Source organism: Fusarium graminearum, chromosome 1 (assembly GCF_000240135.3).
Source record: "Fusarium graminearum PH-1 chromosome 1, whole genome shotgun sequence".
Lineage (NCBI taxonomy): Eukaryota > Fungi > Ascomycota > Sordariomycetes > Hypocreales > Nectriaceae > Fusarium > Fusarium graminearum.
This window is the reverse complement of record NC_026474.1, coordinates 11576594-11597324: the sequence shown is the minus strand read 5'-3', so window position 1 is coordinate 11597324 and position 20731 is coordinate 11576594. Positions and strand designations below refer to the sequence as shown.

Sequence of the window (20731 nt, the reverse complement as noted above, 5' to 3'; positions counted from 1 at the left end):
TAAAATGGGCATCTCTCAGAACTTGAAGCTTCTCAGCCTAGTCAGTGTTGTAAATGCGGCTCCAAACTATGCTGTACCTGGGACTCTGCCAGAAAGCGCATATCCACTGGACGCCTCACCAGTAGGAGTATCGTGAGTTTCCTATGTGCGAGTAAATGGTGTCTGGGCTTAGTTTGTTTATCAGGTTCGAATTTTTCATGTGGCCTTCATACGCGACCAACATCTCCTTAACCCTTCCTTGTCTAAGTCATTTCAACAAGCTCTACAACAAGAAGACACCAATTCGAATCGGAGGTACAACGCAGGATAGGGCAACATACGATGCTGACTTCAAAGGCTACGTCTCGTACAAGGTCGACGATCCACTAGATGCTCCGATGAGCCTGGCATATGGGCCAAAGTTCTTCGATTTAATCAGTTAGTTCATCTAATGATGTGCCATGGCCTTTGATACTGATTACACGTTGTTAGAGTCATTTGGAGCTGAAACAATCTTGGGTAAGCAATTCTTGTACTGTTCAGCGTGTGTCTAATTCTCCCAGGACTTAATCGGGGTTTAAACAACAGAACCACCACGTTCGCCGCGGCTTCTATGGCCAAGTCCAAAGCAGCCAACAATATTTGGGCTATCGAACTCGGCAACGAGCCTGACCGTAAGTCTCTCGACGGCCAAATGAAAATGACTATTCCTGCTAATTTTTGAGTTCAGTATTTTATAAATACTGGAAGTACCCTGTTGCTCAAGCCCCGTGGAACGAGACACAGGAAGGGGCCAATGCAAATGAATGGGCACAGGACTTTGCGAACCATTGGAAGAGTCCTCTTCCCATCCTTGCAGGCGGTGGATATGCGATTCCTTTCCAGATAGAACCCGGGTGGCCCAACTTACCCTATCTGGTCAACGAGGCTTATAACAAGACTGTCAAGGCAGCGACAAAGGTGTACAATGGACATTTGTATGCTTTCTCAAACGTGTCAGAGAACGGTCTGGATATCGAGATGTCACATCAGAGAACAGTTGAGGACCTGAACCTTCTGCCCATCTCAACCGCCAGGTCTGTCGGCAGGCCATACATCATTGGTAAGTAAATAAACAGCTTTGAGGACTATTATTATTCCTCATATGATTAAATTGCATGTTATAGGTGAGACGGGCTTCCATGGAGTCGACTACGAAATGGACGCGACTTTCGGTTCTGCCATTCAGCTCGTCGACAAGACCTTACGTGCTTTGTCTATTGGGACGCAACGACTATTCTACCATCAGGGAACTATCAATCAAGGTGAATTCCGAAAGGGCATGGAACGTTCTCTGTGCACAAACTAACATAACTCGAAGCTTTCTTTAACTGGTGGCGAAGCGATCAACTGAACGCTAATTTCTACGGCGCCTACTTTGGAGCTCTTGCTACAGCAGGTGGCGATCACATCGTGGCAAGTGACAACGGCAGCGATCGATACGCGCAGTACATCGTCTATCGAAAGGGCAAGCCGTTCAAGCTTATCTTTGTCAACACCGATTACTACTCGGGTATTGGCTCTCGCTCCACTACAAGCTTCACAGTCACTGGTCTCAAAAACGGTGCTGTAAAAGCGCTTCGCATGACTGGCCCAAGCAGCGAGACTCTAGTTCCCCTCAAACAGACTAATCCGGATCTTGAGCCCAGTATTGCGGGTAAGCGCTCATGATTAGACACATAAACAGTTTACTAAATTTTCTTCTCCTACAGGACAATACTTTTCTAACCAGAACTGTGATCTTCAAGGTGTTCAGAGGTTTGAGACTTTTAATGTCAAGAAGGGAAAGCTTGTTACAGATCTTAAAGCATCAGAAGCTCTTATTATCTACTTATAAGGGAGGCTTGTCTTTGCTGTTACTTATAGCCCCTATGATATTTCAACTATATACATTAAGACAATGTATATTCTATCTGATACATTTTTTAGTTTTCTCATACACATGTATCTCTCCTTACTACAGTGCTTCCTTATACTGCTCAAGTACCTTCAAGGTTAGACGGCTAACAAGAAAACCATCTCTGATAGGGTCGTGCGTTTATTTCCTCGTTAGCTTGATGTTGCTTTGCGCAGGCCTTCAACAAAGGCTTCAAAGTCTTTGGGATCACCCTGCTGCCAGTCACTCAGGTTCTCCTGAAGCGTTGCTATATCAGTAGCCATTGTATCGGTCATCTGAACAGCGACTGAATCACCACGCTGATCCAAGATTCTGGCCACAACTTCCCTCTTTGTCAGGGAAGGGTCCACACGGAGACCCATTTTCGCATTCCCTTCCTTGACATTGTCATAAATATGTTCGACTTCCAAATCAGTCAGTTCAGCAAGGTTTGTCGTCTTGTCTGCGGTCCAGCGTCCAGCAAGACTGCCACAGAAGCCCCCAACTATTCCCCCTGGGATAGTTCCCAGCGGACCGACAAAAAAGGTGCCGGCCATCGTACCAAGTTGTGACCCTCCCCAGCCTCCGGCAGAGCCAACAATACCGAGGCCAGTGTTTTTCCCGAAACGGGCCCAGTCTCCTGTGTTTACAAGTCCTACCACACCGAAAGCTGAGCTGACAACTACGCCCACCACGGCGCCGTTGCCAAAGAAAGAGTGGTGAATCCTGGCTTGAATCCCTGCAACCGCACCACCATGCATGCCGCTGATGCCTAGCTTGACAAAGTACTTCTGAAAATCGCCATTAAACAGCGTTTTGATGTCAAACATAGCGGTTGCTGCCATGTTGAGGGTTGCTGCGTTGGCTGCATTTCGTAGCAATGCTGTTTTTGCAAGGTTGTGGGTCTGAATATCGGCCCTAGTCTTGGGAATACCGACTTTCTGCGATGATTTAAGTACCGCCTCGTGATACTTTGTGGACTTTTCCAGGATGTCCATTTGAGAAACACCCTTCCATGCCTGAGTGCCATCTGGAAAGGTTTTGTGCAATTCGTAGACTTGTGGAACGTTGTTGCGTTTTAGACCGTCATGTATCACCTGGTCGACTGATAGTTTAAAACAGCCCCTGATGGCGAGTTGTCCAAACTGAACTTTCTGCTCCCCTTCCCATCCCTCGACTATTGCTTTGACAGTCTTTGAACCCAAGGGTGGACTTGGCTGGTTGAGCATTGCAGCAACATTGAGTGCTTCGTTATTAGCGAGCATTACTCCTTGTATCTGTTCCATTGTGAGTTTGGACATCAGCGCCATCGCTTCTTCGACTTGAACGTTGCTCATAGTGGATGCTGGCCAGATTATACGATTTATGTTGACTAATTTCGGAGATAAATGTGATATTGTCTAACTGTCTGGTTCTTTCTGCCAGGAAGTCCTCACAAGAAACGCCTGGAATAATGGATGCCCGAGATCTCGCAAGTCAATCACGCTCTTGTTGGGTATTCATGCAGGCTGACATGCAGTAGGCCTCCCGCATGATAGATATCAGCAGCAAGTAATACGAGCTGGAGATAATGTGTAGCTTCAGCAATAAGGCTCTGACGTGAAGTGGCTTGGTGGTTGGCCAATCATTACAAGATTCTATATTTAACGCCCGATGCTTGTGCTCAAGTTCACGTGACCATGAATTCCAAGTTCATGGCCACTATCAGTGACGTGCCTAAAATTCTCATCTTACTCTCCTGCAACGGCTCAAGGTTACGACAGATACCAATCTCAAATGTTGTCTAATTTAAAGCGGTCTGATTTGTAACTTAATCAGAGAGTATAAACATACTCAGAACCACATTGCCACTTCTCAGTCAAAGCCCTAGTCTCACTTCCATCAAGTGTACCCTCGTTCTGAATATCATGTTCCCTTGCCTTTTCCAACTTTCTGTTCCTCCAAGCGAGGAAAAACCTCAATATAGTCGCCATAATAATACAAAGCCCGCTGAAGGCTATGTTTGCCACGTTTGCCTGCCAGTATCGTGGACCCTGAATGGACGGGTAGAAGTATGAAGCATAGATGGAAGCAAGGTTGGACCCAGCGTTGACAACAGCATAAGAAATGGCGCGCTTTGTCGAAGGTCGCGGCAGCGACGATGACACCCAGGATAGAATACACCCGAAGGAACCATAAATTGACATCATCATGAATGTAGCGATATAACGCGCAGCAGTGTTGAGAGTGACAGCCGAGATGATGAAGCCAACACTGCAGAATACCTGCGGCCAAACAACATGCAGCCATCGTTCGTTGACACGATCACTATGCCAAGAATTGGTGATACCCAGAATAGCAGCAAAGACATATGGCGGCGCTGAGAGCAAAAGTGTAATGGTCGAGCTGTATCCAAGGGTCTTGACGATGGTGGGGAAGAAGTTGGTGAAAGCGGCGGCAGTGTTTAGTCCAAGTTGCATAATCCAGATCATGTAAAGTGCAGGGTCGGCAAAAGCCATCTTTGCACCTTTCCATGCTGATACATCCGCACGATCATCTTCCTTGTTTGCATCTTCCGCCATTCTTAGGACGGCGATCCTGCGTTCTTCATCACTGAGCCAGGGCGTTGTGGTAGGATAGTCGGGGACGACAAAGTAGGTTACCACCGCGGCGGGATACGTTGCGCATCCCTCGATGATGACTGCAAGGTTATTGGTTTAGGGTTACCGATACAATGGGGTTAGGGAAGGGACGTACAAAGCCATCGCCAGTTGGCAAGTCCCGCTTTACCATCCATCCCAGCCATGATAGCACTTCCGAGAAGGCCACCGAAAGCACCGGCCATTTGACCAGCAGCAAAGAGGACTGAGATACGGACTGCCAGTTCCTTCTTGGTGTACCATGAACTGAACAGAAACAGAGCACCGGCTTTCAGTTCAAATTAGCCATGGTGAACGAGGGTGGTCATCGGGTAGAGCTTACGGAAGAAAGGTGCCTCAACAAAGCCGAGGATGAACCTAAGGGCAATCATGCCTTTGTAATTCTGAACAGCTCCAGTGCAAGCGCTAACAGTTGCCCAACAGAACATGACAGAAGGCTGGTGAGTTAGTCATGATCTCATAAGAACAGAATACCGTTAACACGTACCAAAAAGATAGACGGTCGCATCTTGTTTAAAATCATATTGGTAGGTACTTGAGTGATAATATAACCAACAAAGAAGATACTGATGACAGTGTTGTACTGTTCGTTGACGAGACCGATGTCCTCTTCAAAGTTGCCAAGTCGAGCGGTGGCGATGTTATTGCGATCGAGGTAGTTGAGAATATCTGCATGTTGAAAACGTCAAGTAGGGCCAGATTGCGATATCACGTAAACTTACACAAAAGCATCATCAAGGGCATCATCCGCTTGTCTATTCGTTTGACCAGAGCCTTCTCCTTGGTCGCACGGTCATGGATATCAGCTGAGACTCCATTCAGAGTCTCAAGCCGGACCTCCTCGCCAACATTCTTGATCATGTCTTCACCAGCCATCTTGACTCAAATTATGTATTCGGAAACAAAAATGGAGCCTGCCAGTTAGGAAAATGAGCAGGACTTTGAACGCTGTATTTATTACAATCACGCTTCGCTGTATACAATTTACTAACAGCCAAGTTTGCCGACAACCCCCGTAAAACTGGAGATCTGGGGTAAAGAGTCTGGGGTAAACAAACCAGGCGGGGAAGAAACCCTGCAAACCCAACCGCATGAATCATGTAGTTTCTCATCTTTGGCCAATCTAAACATAATCCGAGGCGTTTCCGACGGATCGACGATCTTGCGCCAGTAATATCTTCCTGTAAACAGCCGAGCCGAAGAGATGCAGTCGAAGTCCATTAATCTTACATGTTAGCGATATCCGATCGGCATGATGAGGGGTTGACGGACAGTAGTCCGATGATTTGCAGTCAACGTTGTCGGATTCTTGACCGATCGCATCTCGATGCATTCTAAACATATTAAGGTAGGCATAAGACTGACTGTTGGCGTTCAAATAAACCCAGCTACTCCGACTTACCAAACCCGTTCTTTATCTTTCATGATGGCATCAGGCCTAAAGCCTACGATCCTCCATATCGGAGATCCAATCAAATACAACCATAAGCTCTATCAGAAACTTGAAGAGAAATTCACTATTATTCGACCCTCCGCAGAAGAACGCCAGCGGGGTTTGTTTCTAGAAGCCCTTCGACAGAAGAAATGGGGTGACTTTCAAGCCGTCATGCGGCCGTTTTGGATTACTGGTGGTGAAATGGGACGCTGGGATCGAGAGCTGATTCCCCTCTTGCCCACGTCAGTCAAGGTGTATGCATCGGCTGGAGCTGGCTACGACTGGGCTGATGTTGATGTTATGGCCGAAGCAGGCATTCTATATTGCAATGGCGCGGCTGCATCTTCTGAGGCAGTTGCTGATATGGCACTTTATCATATAATCTCTGTGTTTAGAAACATGCAATGGTCTAACATGGCAGCTAGAGGAAGTGAGGAAGAGTTTAGAGATGCTCATGCTCATACTCAGCTCACAGCATACAATCCCCGTGGTCATACACTAGGGATGATTGGTTTGGGCAATATCGGGTATCAGATTGCCCTCAAGACTCACAAGGCACTGGGCATGCGCATCGCCTACCACGACCCTTTCCGAAAGTCACCAGAGCAAGAAGCCGCTGTAGAGGCAACGCACTATGCAAAGCTTGGAGACATGCTAGCAATCGCCGACTGTGTCGTCATTGCTGCTCCAGGCGCAGGGGGGAAGAAAATTCTTGGACGAGCCGAGATTGCCAAGATGAAGGAGGGATCCCGACTAGTTAATATCGCAAGGGGCAGCTTGGTAGATGAAGAGGCTGTCGCAGATGCCATGGACTCTGGACATTTGTTTGCGGTGGGGCTGGATGTTTTTGAAGATGAGCCAAGACCGAATCCGAGATTGCAAAAGATGAGGAATGCCACATTGACGTGTCATACCGCTGGTGGTGCGTTGGATACTTCGATTGGGTTTGAGAGGTTGGCTATGGAAAATATTATAGCTGTCCTTGAGGGAAGGGAGCCGCTTACCCCGGTAAACAAGCACCTATTGAATTAAAGGACAATAGAGACTATTTCTAGTTATTATATAGATTTAGAGATTTGTGTTTCCCTTACTAGCTATGGAATTTAAACTACATACACTAAGGCAATACATATTCTATCTATTATATTTAATTTTTAATTTTCTTTTTAGAGTATCACATCAGTCAGTCCATGAGTAATTAATTTTAGCATCTTTATAGTCTATGCAAGTGTTTCTGCCACTATCGACTTTACAGCTGACCTGGAGAAGTTAGCCTATTAAGACCCTAAATCCAACTGACCAGGCTACCGTCCTCTTCTTGCATCAATAAGTACTACTTAAAGGCTAGCTAGCATAAAGCGCATCAGGTACGATCTGGCCTAAAGTCTCAGGTTTGCAGGTTGTTCCTGCATGGCGGACTGCACTTGTTGAGCTTTCCCCTTTATCTCCCCAGTAAATACGTCTGTTCTCACTTGGAGTCCAATCGTCAACTAGGTCTGCAATAGTTTGCAAGTGGCCCATAGTAGCAGGTTGAGGTCCCGATCTCTTTCTCATTGCTAGAAAAGTAGCAAAAGAAGCCACTAGTATAGCAAGGACGGCATAAAGAAGTAGCCGAGTATAAACCATATAAAAGATAACCCCTACCACAGTCATTTCCCCTTTCAACAAAGCTGGATCTAGGGTCGCAATGTCCTCTGGGAAATCTATGTAGAAGCTCGGCTGTACAGCTTGACCAACACTCCAGTGCAGAAGAGATTTGAAAAGGCTCAGGATGATGAATTCCCAGCTGCTTATTGCGTTCTTCAGTGAGTCGCTTACAAGTAAGGCCCCCTTGGGCTCTTTCCTGCTCCTGCTCCTATTGCTATACGCATTCCTCCACATAGTCTCATCTCGTGAAATGTTAACAAGCAGCTCGGTACAATGTAGAGCAATGGACTGGGCTGCTTGGACTGCACTGATGAACAGCAGCCCCAGAAAGACTTGGAGGAGCGGGTATTTGTTGTACCCTTCAGGACTTTGGGAAGACGGGGACATGGAGAGGCTCGCCATATTGCTGAAGCAACTACCTGGACCTACGATCTCCCATCTTAGTGAGTCTGTGCTAGGTGAACAATGCAAACCACTATCGGCTGCATATGCCAGGTCTAGCCCCAAGATGGTAAACATCCACCCAATAGCCAGTATTACCAGCGCCCAGAGCAGCCAAATAATTCTCCTTACACGCCTGCTCAGCGTGTACATTTTCTCTTGCCTCTGCCGAGGACAAATTGGCTGCGTATCGATATCTGCACCAAGTTGCAATGGAGGGTTCCGATCATGCACAGGTCGCATACACCTCCCATTGCGCCGCTGAAGCATCCCGTTTTGCACAGCGGACAGACAATTGCTCAACGTATTAGAACTCCAGTTCAATATAGAACCGGAGCGGGTCCATAGGCACCATGTCGAAAGTGCTGCGTGTCCCAGAAGAGCCAGACCTAGTGTCAAGAGAGCGAAGCCGTTGATGAGTACCTCGTTCTTGTCGTCGGGAAGTACCAAGTAACTGGAAGCTCCGTAGCAGAGAATCAAACAGATCATGCTCAAGATGTTGGCGTACCACCGATTGGGGCCGCTCTTGGTCGAGCTGGTGAAAAGGCGAAGGTTTGTGTTAAACTCCAATCGATGTTCGCTATAAAGGGCCCATCTCAATGAGAGGGAATGGACGAAAGCCATACTGTCAATGCAGAACGTGAGGATAATATTGAAGACAAGAGACAGGACTTCTCTTGCCATTGTATCAAGTTCAACGTGTAAAGCGATCTTTTCCTTTTGTGTTGCAAGGATGTAAATGCCAGACACGATACATGCGAGGGCGAGAAGACCTCCTATGGTGATGCCAACAATGCACTGAAGACGAGTAGAGGCATTGAAGTCGTGGTTGTGGTTGTGGTCAGTTGTGTTGTTTTGCTCTGTGTTGATACTGGCAACCTCATAATCATCTTCCCGTTGAGGCTTGTTGACGTCGTACTCTTCTGCTGGAGGTAAGATAAGCCCTACATCTTCTGTTTCTGGTTCCAGAAGTATGTGGGTTTCATGGACCTTTGTGTTCTTTTTTGTCGATCTCCATTGCTGAAGCTCATGTGTTTCGGTGCAGGTATCAGGACCCCTCTGGTCTACATGTCTTGAGAATTGACGTAAAGATCCATGTTGACGTGGTTTGTCTTCCCTAGATAGCAGTTGTTCATTCTCGCCAGTCATCGTATTGTCAATGTCAGGTCTCGTTAATTTCCGGCGCGCCATATCAACATGAATCTTAAATGGTGAGGCTGGGACTTTTGATGTCGGGTTTAGGAGTCTTCAGAAAGCAGCAGTATATAAGCCCTAAGCCAAGTCTGGCAAAGTCTCATTATAGCCGGAAGGATTCATTAATGCCTCAGGATGTTCATAAGACTTCAATCACCTAACAGGGGCCTGAGAATATGACTTTGTCTTATTGGTCTAGATGCGAGCTTGGCCCACCCTGTATCTAATATCACGTAGTGGCCTGACACCTTTAGAGTCAGGTACTCGCCCTCTTGAAAGATAATACCCGTGGGCCAGATAGGAATCTCAAATTTCGAAACAGTGCCAGAAGGAACAACATTGCGTCTTGTATTAGTATACTCGGGCTACTTGCCAGTCAATCTTCCAGGCTTGGGATCTACCTTTGTGACAGCATAGCTGCTTTGTACTAAACCAGTAAGACTAAGATACTCAAGGAAGCAGGTATAAACAGCCTCTGTCTATTCGTTGATAGCAAGAATAAGGTCCTTCAGAAGAACGTTTGTGCTGACTAACTGAGGTCCCCATTTCTGAGTTTGGCAAAAACATGGATATCATCGTCGGTGTCGCATCGGCTTATACATCGAGCAAAGGCATCTCCCAGGTAATAAGAGTTATAGATAATCGAGTTTGCAATAGCTCTGACCTGTGGCTGAATTCTTGACGTATCTCCGGATATTGCGGCCGGTAATTGTGTGCCGTGTCGAGTCGCGGCACCATGTCCCGTTTTAGCTCGAACTTTCTTGGCAGTCAGCCAAGAACAAACTACATCATTTCCATACTGCCAAGAGTGTCTGTACCAAGTACCTGAGTCTCCATAAAACAATTATGTTTTGCAGGAGCACGTAAGCTCGTCCAGAATCAAGGCACAAAAGTCTTGGTGATGAGCTCAGAAGATTCAAAAGTGCGAGAAGATATAAATATGCGCCAACTTTGATAAAATGACGTCGTTTCCTTCTCATCATTATATTCCATTGAGTTCTCTGCATTGGATCAAACTTTCATTCACCTGTTGCAAGGCATCTCAATATTCATTGCACTTTATCCTATTTGAAGTCATTTGATAATGGTTTCACCATATGTTTATGATTTATGTCAGGCAACTGAGACTGTGACATCTGAGCTAGCAAAGGATCCGAGTCAATCACCAGGAGACATTGTCAAGAAGCTGTATGGCCAACACGAACATGCTTTACATCACAACGCGTCAACCCAAAAGACCACGCCACCACCCTCTCCTCCAAATGAGGCCATCGAAACGATCCAAAAAGCTCTTGATTGTGGACACTGGGGCTCTACAATACCCAGCCAACTCTTCTTGCAAGCATTCGCCGACGCTCTACAATGTCTCGACGAGGACCCAATAGCTGGAGTTGTCTCTCCTCCTCTGATGGGTTCTCACGGCACCATGCCCCTCACGGTGATTGCGCCGTTGGCAGATGTAATGAGACACACAGCAAACCTCATCGCGCGCGCTGAGAAAGAAGTTTTCCTTATCACTTGTTCGTGGGCTCCATCTGTAGCCCAAAGATTGATCAGGGGCGCATTGATTGAACTTTCAAAGCGCGCAGGACAAAGAGGAGAGAGAGTCATTGTCAAGGTCATGTACGACAAGGCTAGTCCTGCAAACGCCATAAATCCGCATCAGAATATTAAACCCAAGTCTTACACGGCCAAGTTGGTCGATCTGCCGTCACCAGAGGAGATACCTAACATCGACATGGAAGTAGTCAGTCTACATAGATTTGTTTTGGGGACATTACACGCAAAATTCTGCGTGGTCGATCGCAGAGTCGCAGCGGTCATGAGTAATAACACCGAGGACAATGATAATCTTGAGATGATGGTTCACGTCGAAGGGCCAATCGTCGACAGCATATACGACACGGCGTTGATTACTTGGCAAAACGGTCTTCATCCACAACTCCCTTCATGCGACTCTCCTCCTGCATCTGAAGGTGGTATCACATCGCCCGTGAAAAGACCTGATTACAAGGACGCCACTGTCACTGAAGAAAGAACTGGAACCGTCACAGAAACGGGTCGCGAGAAATTAACTCGAGAGCACACGCCAGAGGATCCTCATTTCGATGATGACATCGCAGGTGAAGTCAAACGCATGCAGGCCAGCTACTCTGAGAAGGCGGGAGAAACACGTCTACAGGCTGCTAATCGCAAACTCAACGTTGCCGCACCTACTCCAGTTGAGCCTTCAGGGCCAGAAATCCAAGCCGGTGAAGAAATGACGCCATATATTCTCAGTAGCAACGACACCAAACCGGTTCCTATGGCTCTTGTATCACGCCCTCCTTACGGTGCCATCGACTCGAAGAGTGTCCGTGTCCCTCAGAATGAGGCTTGGTTATCTCTCATCCGACATGCGCAACGCAACATATTTATCCAAACTCCTGATCTCAATGCTGGTCCCCTGATTCCATCAATCATTGATGCAGTCAAGAGGGGCGTGGAAGTCACGTACTATGTATGTTTTGGATATAATGATCCCGGGGAAATGATTCCTGGGCAGGGTGGAACGAATGACCAGATTTCACAAACACTCGTCGCTTCACTTCCAGAAAACAGCAGTGAACGCGAACTACTACATATATACAACTATGTGGGAAAAGACCAAGACCACCCCATCCACCAATCCTTCAAGTCTCGGTCATGTCATATTAAATTGTTGATCGTGGACGAATGTGTTGGGATTCAGGGAAGTGGTAACCAGGATACGCAGTCTTGGTTTCATAGTCAGGAAATCAATGTGATGGTTGATAGCGTGGAAATATGCCAGAAATGGAGAGAGGGTATTGACAGGAATCAGAACACAAAGAAGTTCGGCAGGGTTGCGAAGGATGGAATTTGGAGGGATGATAGTGGGAAACCTGGCAAGGGATATATGGGTAATCCAGGAACTGTGATGGGGCTGGTTAAAGGCGCGATGGGAATGGTCCAAAAATGGAAAGGACCAGGAGGATTTTAACAGTTCTCGTGTGTAATATTTGCTTTATAAATGGCAGCAAATCACTGAAATATACGGATATTATGCAACTCTTAGTGAGACTTGGTGGTGCTTTGCCAGGCCAACATCAAGTGCGATTACCTCTTAGTCAATATTGTTAGAACGCTTTTCGCATTTGGGCTATTCCGTTTGCGCTTCATCCCCACAGCCAGGCAAGAACGTATTGCCTGAACCAGGTACTCTGTACTCTGTACATGTAGGTGACTCTTTTGATGGTGCTCGGTGCCGTTGGTATGCTGATCCAAGTCTGCAATTTCACTCTCCTCGCTAAGCGAGACTGCTAGGGCCTGAACCTGGCCCATTGATGGATCAGATGGATGTAGGCGGTAGTCTGGTCCTAGCTAATACTGGCGATTGAAGCCATTCCTTATCCTATCGTTAGATATAGTTCCTAAAGAGCTGAATTCTAGGACCAGGGCTCGATTCTTAGGCCTTAAGATTTAGCAGCCTTATATTATTATTTTTATGCAGTTCTTTCGCGAAGCGTATACTCAATACTATCGCTCGTCTTCTTGACATTCTCCACTTCGCACCTTAGCCTACACCAATTAACCAAGGACCGACAATCACAGGAACGCACACTCCAGGACTGACACAGCCCTACAGCCCATCGCTGCTACAGCACCAATCAAAATATATAGACAATTCCATTAGCAGTAGGTAATACAGTTAGCTCACCAGCTATTAACTCGATAAATCTTCTATACTTAAATACGCTTAACCCACTCCATTCACTATCAAGAAACGTAATACTTTGCAACATTCAGTAACAAGGCCCTACAACTCTGCCAATATTGACCTAACACGGCATAGTTTATCCCTTGAACACTACACCCGTCACAGTTACACTCTATCTCTAAAATCCGGGAACACCCGCGGCATCTGCTACCCGGATCAGATCATACTTTAGTCTACATAAGATTAAAATTTTTACTTATGTCCATCCCGTGCCCCACGCCCATTGCTGGCCTATTGCTACCGTACATAACAGGCCATTTCTTTCAGCTCGCTTCATAAACCTATCATCAGGGTACTTTACCCCTGGACCCTGGTCGAGCGGCTGTGGGATCGACGCTGCAGAAACAGTCCTCTATCACCTCTTCCACGTATCCCTGTAAGCCCATTATGCATGTTTCACCCACTCGCCCTGTTTCTACCCTGTCTCTTCTGTTGTATTTTTCTTTTGTGCTACGTAAATGGCCAATTGAGTTTCTCATTACGAAAACTTTAGTAGAGCTGAAATGTGCCGACATTTCCGCGCTACGGTGTCTTGTACCATGGGTAAAGAGAAAACTGAGCTAAGTAAGCGAGCCGCCTATCTACATCATACCATCATCATCTTGACGATACTGTCGGTATATATTCTTGTCAAACTGCACACATGTTCCCAAATCATTACTCATACAATTCTCTGGCTTGTGGCAGCTATGCGATTAATCGTCTGCTTACAAGCTGCTTCGCTTATATTTGATAGGAGAGTTTTGGCTCGTTCTACCTCCGATGGTCCAGCAGCAAGGTACAATTCCTTGAACCGTCACAAAGTCGAAACGTCACAATGTGATTCCAACAAGGAAGTTGGTGTCAAGGCCCCATGGAAAAATGTTTTCCAGAGCCTGACAGATCAAGAGTATGCTGATGTTACTGCATATCTTCACAAGCAGGAAGAACTCAACCTGACCGCTATTGTGAACTCGACATCGTGAGTCTTGAACTTTTTACTTTCTCCATCCTACTGATTTTTTCGAAAATCCTTTGCTCTGCTGTCTACCTTTGCACATCAACAAGTCTTGGCTGACTTTATAAAGTTGGGATAATGTCATCGTGTCTATGGACTTGTTGCAGCCAAACAAGACTGATGCCTTGACATATCTCGAAGGTAATGGGCCAGCTCCAGCTCGATATGCGCGGGCCACGCTGCAATTCAACTCGCAACTGCAACCATACATTCAAGAGTACATGGTTGGCCCATTACCTGTTCAGGAAGGGTCCACTCGATACGAAGAGCTCAATTACATGTTCTCATCTGGACGTGGTCGCATTAACGTGTACAACGCTGATACTGAGGCCATTGCTGAGTTCAACCTTGCTGTTGGAACGGAAATACAGAACATAACCAAGCAGCTTCTCAATGGCGTAAGTAACCGATGTCCGGATTCGTTTTCGATGCTCCATGCTAATGACGCCAACAGACTGCTACAGGTGCTAAAGACGACAGTCTTCTAATCGCAGGCAGTGATCCTCTGATCCACAACGATGACAGGGTCTATCAGTGGAACGAGTTCTACACTGCTCACACGGGTCAATTCTTTTCAGAGACGATCCTCCCTACCAGTCTGCAGTTCAAAGTCGATATCACCGGTCGAGATCCTTCCAAATGGAAGGTGGTCGGTTGGTATTACGACGGCAGCTATTGGTCGACGACCGCCGAGTTTAAAGAGGGATCTAAGACGCTCAAGAGAAAGCCAGGGCCCAACGTTGATGGGCTTTGGACCTCCACTGACCAGCAAGGTGACAAGTTACCGCTTGACCACCTGCAACCCCCTACTGCTGTTCAACCCGATGGTCCACGATTTCGTGTGGATAGAGAGGAGAATTACATTGAGTGGAGTAAGTGCACATTGTAATGTTTTGAATCACGCTTTAGTTGACAACCGTATAGTGGACTTTAGCTTTTTCATCTCAAACCACAAAGAGACTGGTCTGCAACTCCATGATGTCAGATATAGAGGCGAGCGTATCATCTATGAGCTTGGCCTCCAGGAAGCGATGGCTCATTACGCTTCCCAGGATCCGCTGCATGCCTCGTCAGCATATCTGGACACTTCATACGGCATTGGCACCAGCCAGTGGAACCTTGTCGACGGCTTTGATTGTCCTTCTCACTCCACCTACCTCAACACATCTTTTTACATCAGCGAGATGACTCACATCCACCCCAACAGCTTGTGTCTTTTCGAACATGATACTGGATATCCTATACAGCGACATTTGACAGGGACGTATGTTTCCGCGACCAAGAACATTGTATTTACTGTTCGCAGCGTCTCTACAGTTGGCAACTATGACTATTTGTTCGAGTATACCTTTCATTACGACGGGTCCATTAGCGTCACTGTTAGAGCGTCTGGCTATATCCAGGGAGCGTTTTGGTCCGGAGATGGCGATTATGGCTTTCATATCCATGATAACCTGTCAGGTTCTATGCATGACCATGTCATTAACTTTAAGCTCGATCTGGATATCAAAGGCAGGAAGAATAGTGTGTTAAAGACTGAGTTTGTGCCCGTCTCAGTAGTGTACGTTGTTTTCCATCCATTATACTACCATGTACTAACTTGAACAGATACCCCTGGTCTGAGGGACAATCAATCAATACTATGAAGGCCAACCGGTCGTATATCGCCAGTGAGGACGAGGGCAAGATTACATGGGCGAAGAATGGAGCAGCTGCATATGCAGTTGTCAACAAGGATGCTCTGAATGATTTCGGAGAGGCACCTGGCTACGCGATTTCTCCAAGTAAGTATCCCCTACATGGATACAAACCTGGACGACACTAACCGGCTTCGCAGACAGCGGTAGCACAGGGCACTTGACGGTGCAGTCATCTACAGCTCTTGGACAGTCCGCAAACTGGGCCAATCACAACATTTTCGCCCTGCAGCAACACGACACCGAGCCGAAAAGCGCTTACGCTTTCAATAGTTATGATCCGCACCACCCAGCTGTAGACTTCAATAAATTCTTCAATGGGGAGAGTCTCGATCAAGAAGACATCGTTTTGTAAGTAACCCTTACTGAGCATTACTATTACCCGAGACTAACAGTTACGCAAGATACTTCAACCTCGGCATGCACCACCTACCTAATACGGCTGATCTGCCCAACACTGTGACGACGAAAGCCGTTTCGTCGATGATGATTTCACCTCAGAATTACTTTTCAGGCGATATCTCACGACGGACCATGCATCAAGTGCGTGTCTCCTTCGATGACAAGTCAAATGTCACTGCTGTCAACATGTTTGGAACGAAGCAGCCTACTTGCGCGTTTGATATGGCCAAGGCCGCACCCAAGTTGGATACCTTCGTTGGGGAGCTTCAGATTCCTAAATTTCCTTTCAACCCAAGTGGAAGTCTTCAGACAAACCCCGGTGGTTAAGACATAATACTAAGTGTCACGGCTCGGATTAGACGCGCCTACCCGAGACCGAACAATGGACCGGTATCACGTGGTGATCGTTTATAGCTAGACTAGATTTTTCAGATAGATCTTAAACGTAGGTCTTCAAGCTACGTCTATTGATAGAGCCTGACATGCCTACAATGCCTATCCGTATCAGATCTCAGATCTCTCTCCCTTGCGCCAATAACGTGTGGAACAGCAATAGAAAGACTCTCTCAGACTAGACCCGAACTAGAATACCACTGAGTGAATTGCATTCCTTCAATATTTTGTTCGCAGTTAAGACATGTGGCTTAGAGCTTATGTCCCCCATGGGAGCTGAGCATTCCATCGGCACCGCTGCCCTCATGTAATGCCGTCATGAAAGACATGCAGAAGTTATTAGCCCAAACTGTAATAAGAGAAATCATTTCTCGCTGCAGCAAAGACTTTACCGAGCTAGCCAAGAACATGGTTCCTGGATCAGGTCGGATAATGCACCCGGTCTCGAATCTTTTTGTAAACACCGGAACCGCACTAGACAGCCCACGGAAAATTCCACGCATCATTGCTTTCAACCAAGATGAAAAGAGGCGGATGAACTAGAACAAAATAAGTTCTGCCGATGGTATCTCGAGATGAAAGTAAGATGTCAGCCTCGTTTTCTCAGATTTCTCTCTGGTATATTTACTCACATTGTGTCATTTTCTTATCTTCTTCTTCTATTTTTTTTCTTCAATTATTTTACTAAACCCGCAAGACTCTCATTTATTTTCTTGTTAACCGTCAATAATCTTGTTCCCTGAGCTCCTCTATCATGTCGCTTCGCTTCATGTTGGGCTTCTGGGTCCTAGCCTTCTTGGGCACAGCATCCAATGCAACTTTACTAGGCAAACGGGACGCTCAGACACAGCCCATCGAGATTGTCATAGGATCATCTACACAGTATGATACTCTAATAAGGTATGAGATGTATGGATTTATCATCTGCTTCTTCTAGCTAATGATCGTAGTACATTTCTCGTGCGAACTGATGCAACATACACTGCCACCACCCCTGTTTATGGACATGGTGAAGCAAACACTACATACAACATTCCCTTCTCGGACTCTCGAGGCCTGTCATGTGGGACTGTCATGGTGGAAAGCCATGTAACTATATTATCGTCGACCGACCGTATAATCAGTGCGCCCGAGACAACCACTCTGCCTACCGAAAATCCATGCGACATAGTGACCGTCATTGTCAGAATGCAAGGTTACAAGAAAGGCGATACAAACGCTCCTCTTTCCCAAGATCCGACCTTGGCTTTATCTCCTCCCGAGACCGAAATTTCTACCGTTTCGCAAGATGGCTCTGCCGTTTCTTCAGATCCTGGTTCCCCAATCGACTATACCACCATCACAAGTACAGGCACAGACACCGGTACCTCCACCATCACTAAGGCCCCGTCAGGATCTAGCCCTGGAACGGTGATTGTTGTGGTACCGAGCCCATCGTTTCCATACGTAACCGTAACGTCCTATGATCGTTCAATCACAGCTGCAGTCACGAGTACAATACCTCCCACAGGTCCTGGAGAGACTGGTACTGTTGTTATCTATGATCCATACGAATGGGAGACCACGACCTCTTATGACGATGCCGCTTCATCTGACTATACAACGACTATGTGGCCTTCTGCATCTGATCATACAGGCACAGTAGTCATACATATGGCAGATAAATGGGTGACAGTCAGCTCATATGACCAAACAATCACAGCCGCATCTACGAAGACTATTTCCCCATCCTCCCCAGACCAAACAGGTACTGTCGTGGTTTATCAGCCAGATCCATGGGTCACGTTTACTTCCTATAGAAGTGACACCGCAGCATCTACAAACACTATATATCCAACTGGTCCAGGCGCAACGGGAACTGTTATTGTGTACCAGGGATACCAGTGGACGACCGTCACTTCCTTTGGAGAATACACAGCTGCATCGACATCTACCATATCCCCATCTACTCCAGGTCAATCTGGCACTGTAGTAGTCTTCAGACCGCAGCCATATACAACCATTACGTCGTACGGATCCGTCTCAACCGATGCTACATACACCTCGCCTCCTCCTTCTCCTGGCCAGACAGGTGTTGTTTTAGTTGTAGCAAAGCAGCCATATACGACTATCACGTCATACGGAGGCGTTACGGCTGAATCTACAACCACCATAGTTCCATCCACTCCGGGTCAAACTGGCACCGTGATTGTGTTTGATCCTCAGTATTACGTGACTACCACCAGATATGGAAGTGTCACAGTGGCCACTACAAGAACTGCAAGCGGTGATGGGTCTAGCCGAACTCTTACCGTCGTGGTTGATCTACCTCAACCTTACACTACAGTAACTAGCTATGGCACTTTCACTGCAGCCAGCACTAGAACATACCCACCTTCTGCTGCAGGACAAACAGGCACTATCGAGGTTGACCTACCTCAGTCCTACACAACAGTCACCAGCTATGGCGCTTTCACCGCACCCAGCACTAGAACATATCCACCTTCTATTGCTGGACAGCCAGGCACTGTCGAGGTTGATCTGCCTCAGCCTTACACTACAGTAACTAGCTATGGCACTTTTACTGCAGCCAACACCAGAACATATCCACCTTCTGTCGCAGGACAGACAGGCACTGTCGAGGTTGATCTACCTCAGTCCTACACAACAGTTACCAGTTATGGTACGTATACAACAGCTGTAACAAGCACCATGGCACCAGCATCTCCAGGTGGTGTTGCTACTGTTGTAGTAGGTCGGCCCCAGCCATATACGACTGTAACAAGCTATGGCAGCTTTGCAGCAGCATCAACCACCACAATGGCACCAGCGAGCCAAGGCGGTACAGGTACTGTTATCGTAGACTTACCCCAGTCCTATACGACTACGACAACCTGGGGTTCCTTCTCAACAACTGGTACTACCACCTTGTCGCCAGCCTCTCAGGGTGGCGTTGCAACCGTCGTTGTTAAACGACCCCAGTCCTATACGACTACCACAAGCTGGGGTACCTACGCAGCAGCTAGTACCACTACAATGGCACCAGCGAACCAAGGCGATCCAGGTACTGTCGTTGTTAACTTACCTCAGTCCTACACAACCACTACAACCTGGGGTTCCTTCTCGTCAAGTGGTACCACTACCATATCACCAACGTCTCCGGGTGGCGTTGCTACAGTGGTTATGCAAAAACCCCAACCATACACCACTGTAACTAGCTATACCAGCACTGTCTCAATCCAGAGCACATCCACTGGGACACCTGCTTCCGCCGGGCAGACTGCCACTGTAGTTGTCGTCGCTCCCCCAGTTGGAACAAAGGCTGCAGATCAGTCATGTAACAATGGTGGTCTGGAATACGCCATCTATACCAACTCGTACTATAACGCTGATCCGCCCAATTATTCTTCCCTCAACGTAGCATACTTTGGCACAGCGACACCGACTTACACTGGCATTACGAATTCCATCGGCATTACAGAACCAGGAGGAGTCAAAGCAGGAAATTCAGGCCCTGCTCAGGCTATTTATCCTGGCTCACCAAGTCAGACATGGCAGTACAAGGCTGTTAACCATCGGGCATTCTTATATGCGCCAATCAATGGTACTTACTCTGTTGTTGTCCCATACTCAGATGAGGTTACACTGGTTTGGTATGGTAATAAGGCTTTGTCAACATGGACACGCGCCAATGCAGATCTGGAGCAGGACTTTTCATCAGGGCCTTCCACCTCTAAGACCCTCAAGATGCAGCTAACAGCGGGCACTTACACGCCATTCCGAGTTTTCTGGGCCAATGCTCAGGGAGACTACTCTATGATAGTTACTGTTACAGCTCCGGACGGTACTGTAATTGTTAATGACTCTGGGTCATCGAGCAAATACTTTGTTAGATTTGCTTGTGATTCCAGCACACCTACTTATCCTGCATTTGGACGCGGAGGTTAATTTTATCGCTCTTTTTACTTTCTTTCTTTTGTTATATACCAATATTACACCTCGGATCAACCCGCACAACTTGTCAGTTGCTCGTTAGCATTATCTGGAAAGCTTCTATTTGACTTCTTCTTTATGGCGCTAAGACTGGATGGAGGAGATAGCATTTAAGTTAGGGCAGCAGCTTAATTAGTAACAGGAGATTCAAATAGGATGCTACCTCTTTTCTAATTTGCCTCATCACTGAACTTGTGGCTGATATGATCACGGTAATGATGCACAAAGGCCCTCTCAAGTTC

At 46.9% G+C, this 20731-nt stretch overlaps 8 protein-coding genes across 8 annotated transcripts; 5 read left to right on the top strand and 3 right to left on the bottom strand.

Annotated features, from left to right (window-relative positions):
- Nucleotides 1-592: 592 nt before the first annotated feature.
- FGSG_10682 (uncharacterized protein) lies at nt 593-1689 on the top strand (the record flags this gene model as incomplete). The annotated part of the gene is made up of 4 exons (XM_011321390.1): nt 593-653; nt 710-1081; nt 1146-1226; nt 1340-1689. The coding sequence occupies 4 exons, from the start codon at nt 593-595 to the stop codon at nt 1687-1689; spliced, it is 864 nt and encodes a 287-aa protein (XP_011319692.1).
- A 378-nt stretch (nt 1690-2067) lies between these two features.
- FGSG_13808 (uncharacterized protein) lies at nt 2068-2892 on the bottom strand (the record flags this gene model as incomplete). The annotated part of the gene is made up of 2 exons (XM_011321389.1): nt 2068-2318; nt 2457-2892. The coding sequence occupies 2 exons, from the start codon at nt 2890-2892 to the stop codon at nt 2068-2070; spliced, it is 687 nt and encodes a 228-aa protein (XP_011319691.1).
- An 816-nt stretch (nt 2893-3708) lies between these two features.
- FGSG_13807 (uncharacterized protein) lies at nt 3709-5409 on the bottom strand (the record flags this gene model as incomplete). Its single annotated transcript, XM_011321388.1, has 5 exons — nt 3709-4574; nt 4631-4801; nt 4856-4970; nt 5090-5202; nt 5256-5409. The coding sequence occupies 5 exons, from the start codon at nt 5407-5409 to the stop codon at nt 3709-3711; spliced, it is 1419 nt and encodes a 472-aa protein (XP_011319690.1).
- A 550-nt stretch (nt 5410-5959) lies between these two features.
- FGSG_10680 (uncharacterized protein) lies at nt 5960-7000 on the top strand (the record flags this gene model as incomplete). Its single annotated transcript, XM_011321387.1, has 1 exon — nt 5960-7000. The coding sequence occupies one exon, from the start codon at nt 5960-5962 to the stop codon at nt 6998-7000; it is 1041 nt and encodes a 346-aa protein (XP_011319689.1).
- Nucleotides 7001-7036: 36 nt separating this feature from the next.
- FGSG_10679 (uncharacterized protein) lies at nt 7037-9205 on the bottom strand (the record flags this gene model as incomplete). Its single annotated transcript, XM_011321386.1, has 3 exons — nt 7037-7076; nt 7269-7285; nt 7340-9205. 3 exons carry the CDS (start codon nt 9203-9205, stop codon nt 7037-7039), a joined length of 1923 nt encoding a protein of 640 aa, XP_011319688.1.
- A 610-nt stretch (nt 9206-9815) lies between these two features.
- Nucleotides 9816-12251, top strand: FGSG_10678 (uncharacterized protein; the record flags this gene model as incomplete). The annotated part of the gene is made up of 2 exons (XM_011321385.1): nt 9816-9872; nt 10368-12251. 2 exons carry the CDS (start codon nt 9816-9818, stop codon nt 12249-12251), a joined length of 1941 nt encoding a protein of 646 aa, XP_011319687.1.
- A 1316-nt stretch (nt 12252-13567) lies between these two features.
- FGSG_10677 (uncharacterized protein) lies at nt 13568-16451 on the top strand (the record flags this gene model as incomplete). Its single annotated transcript, XM_011321384.1, has 8 exons — nt 13568-13592; nt 13716-13989; nt 14096-14423; nt 14480-14897; nt 14950-15586; nt 15634-15809; nt 15863-16073; nt 16118-16451. The coding sequence occupies 8 exons, from the start codon at nt 13568-13570 to the stop codon at nt 16449-16451; spliced, it is 2403 nt and encodes an 800-aa protein (XP_011319686.1).
- Nucleotides 16452-17271: 820 nt separating this feature from the next.
- On the top strand, nt 17272-20444 carry FGSG_10676 (uncharacterized protein; the record flags this gene model as incomplete). Its single annotated transcript, XM_011321383.1, has 3 exons — nt 17272-17417; nt 17468-19179; nt 19252-20444. The coding sequence occupies 3 exons, from the start codon at nt 17272-17274 to the stop codon at nt 20442-20444; spliced, it is 3051 nt and encodes a 1016-aa protein (XP_011319685.1).
- Nucleotides 20445-20731: the final 287 nt, after the last annotated feature.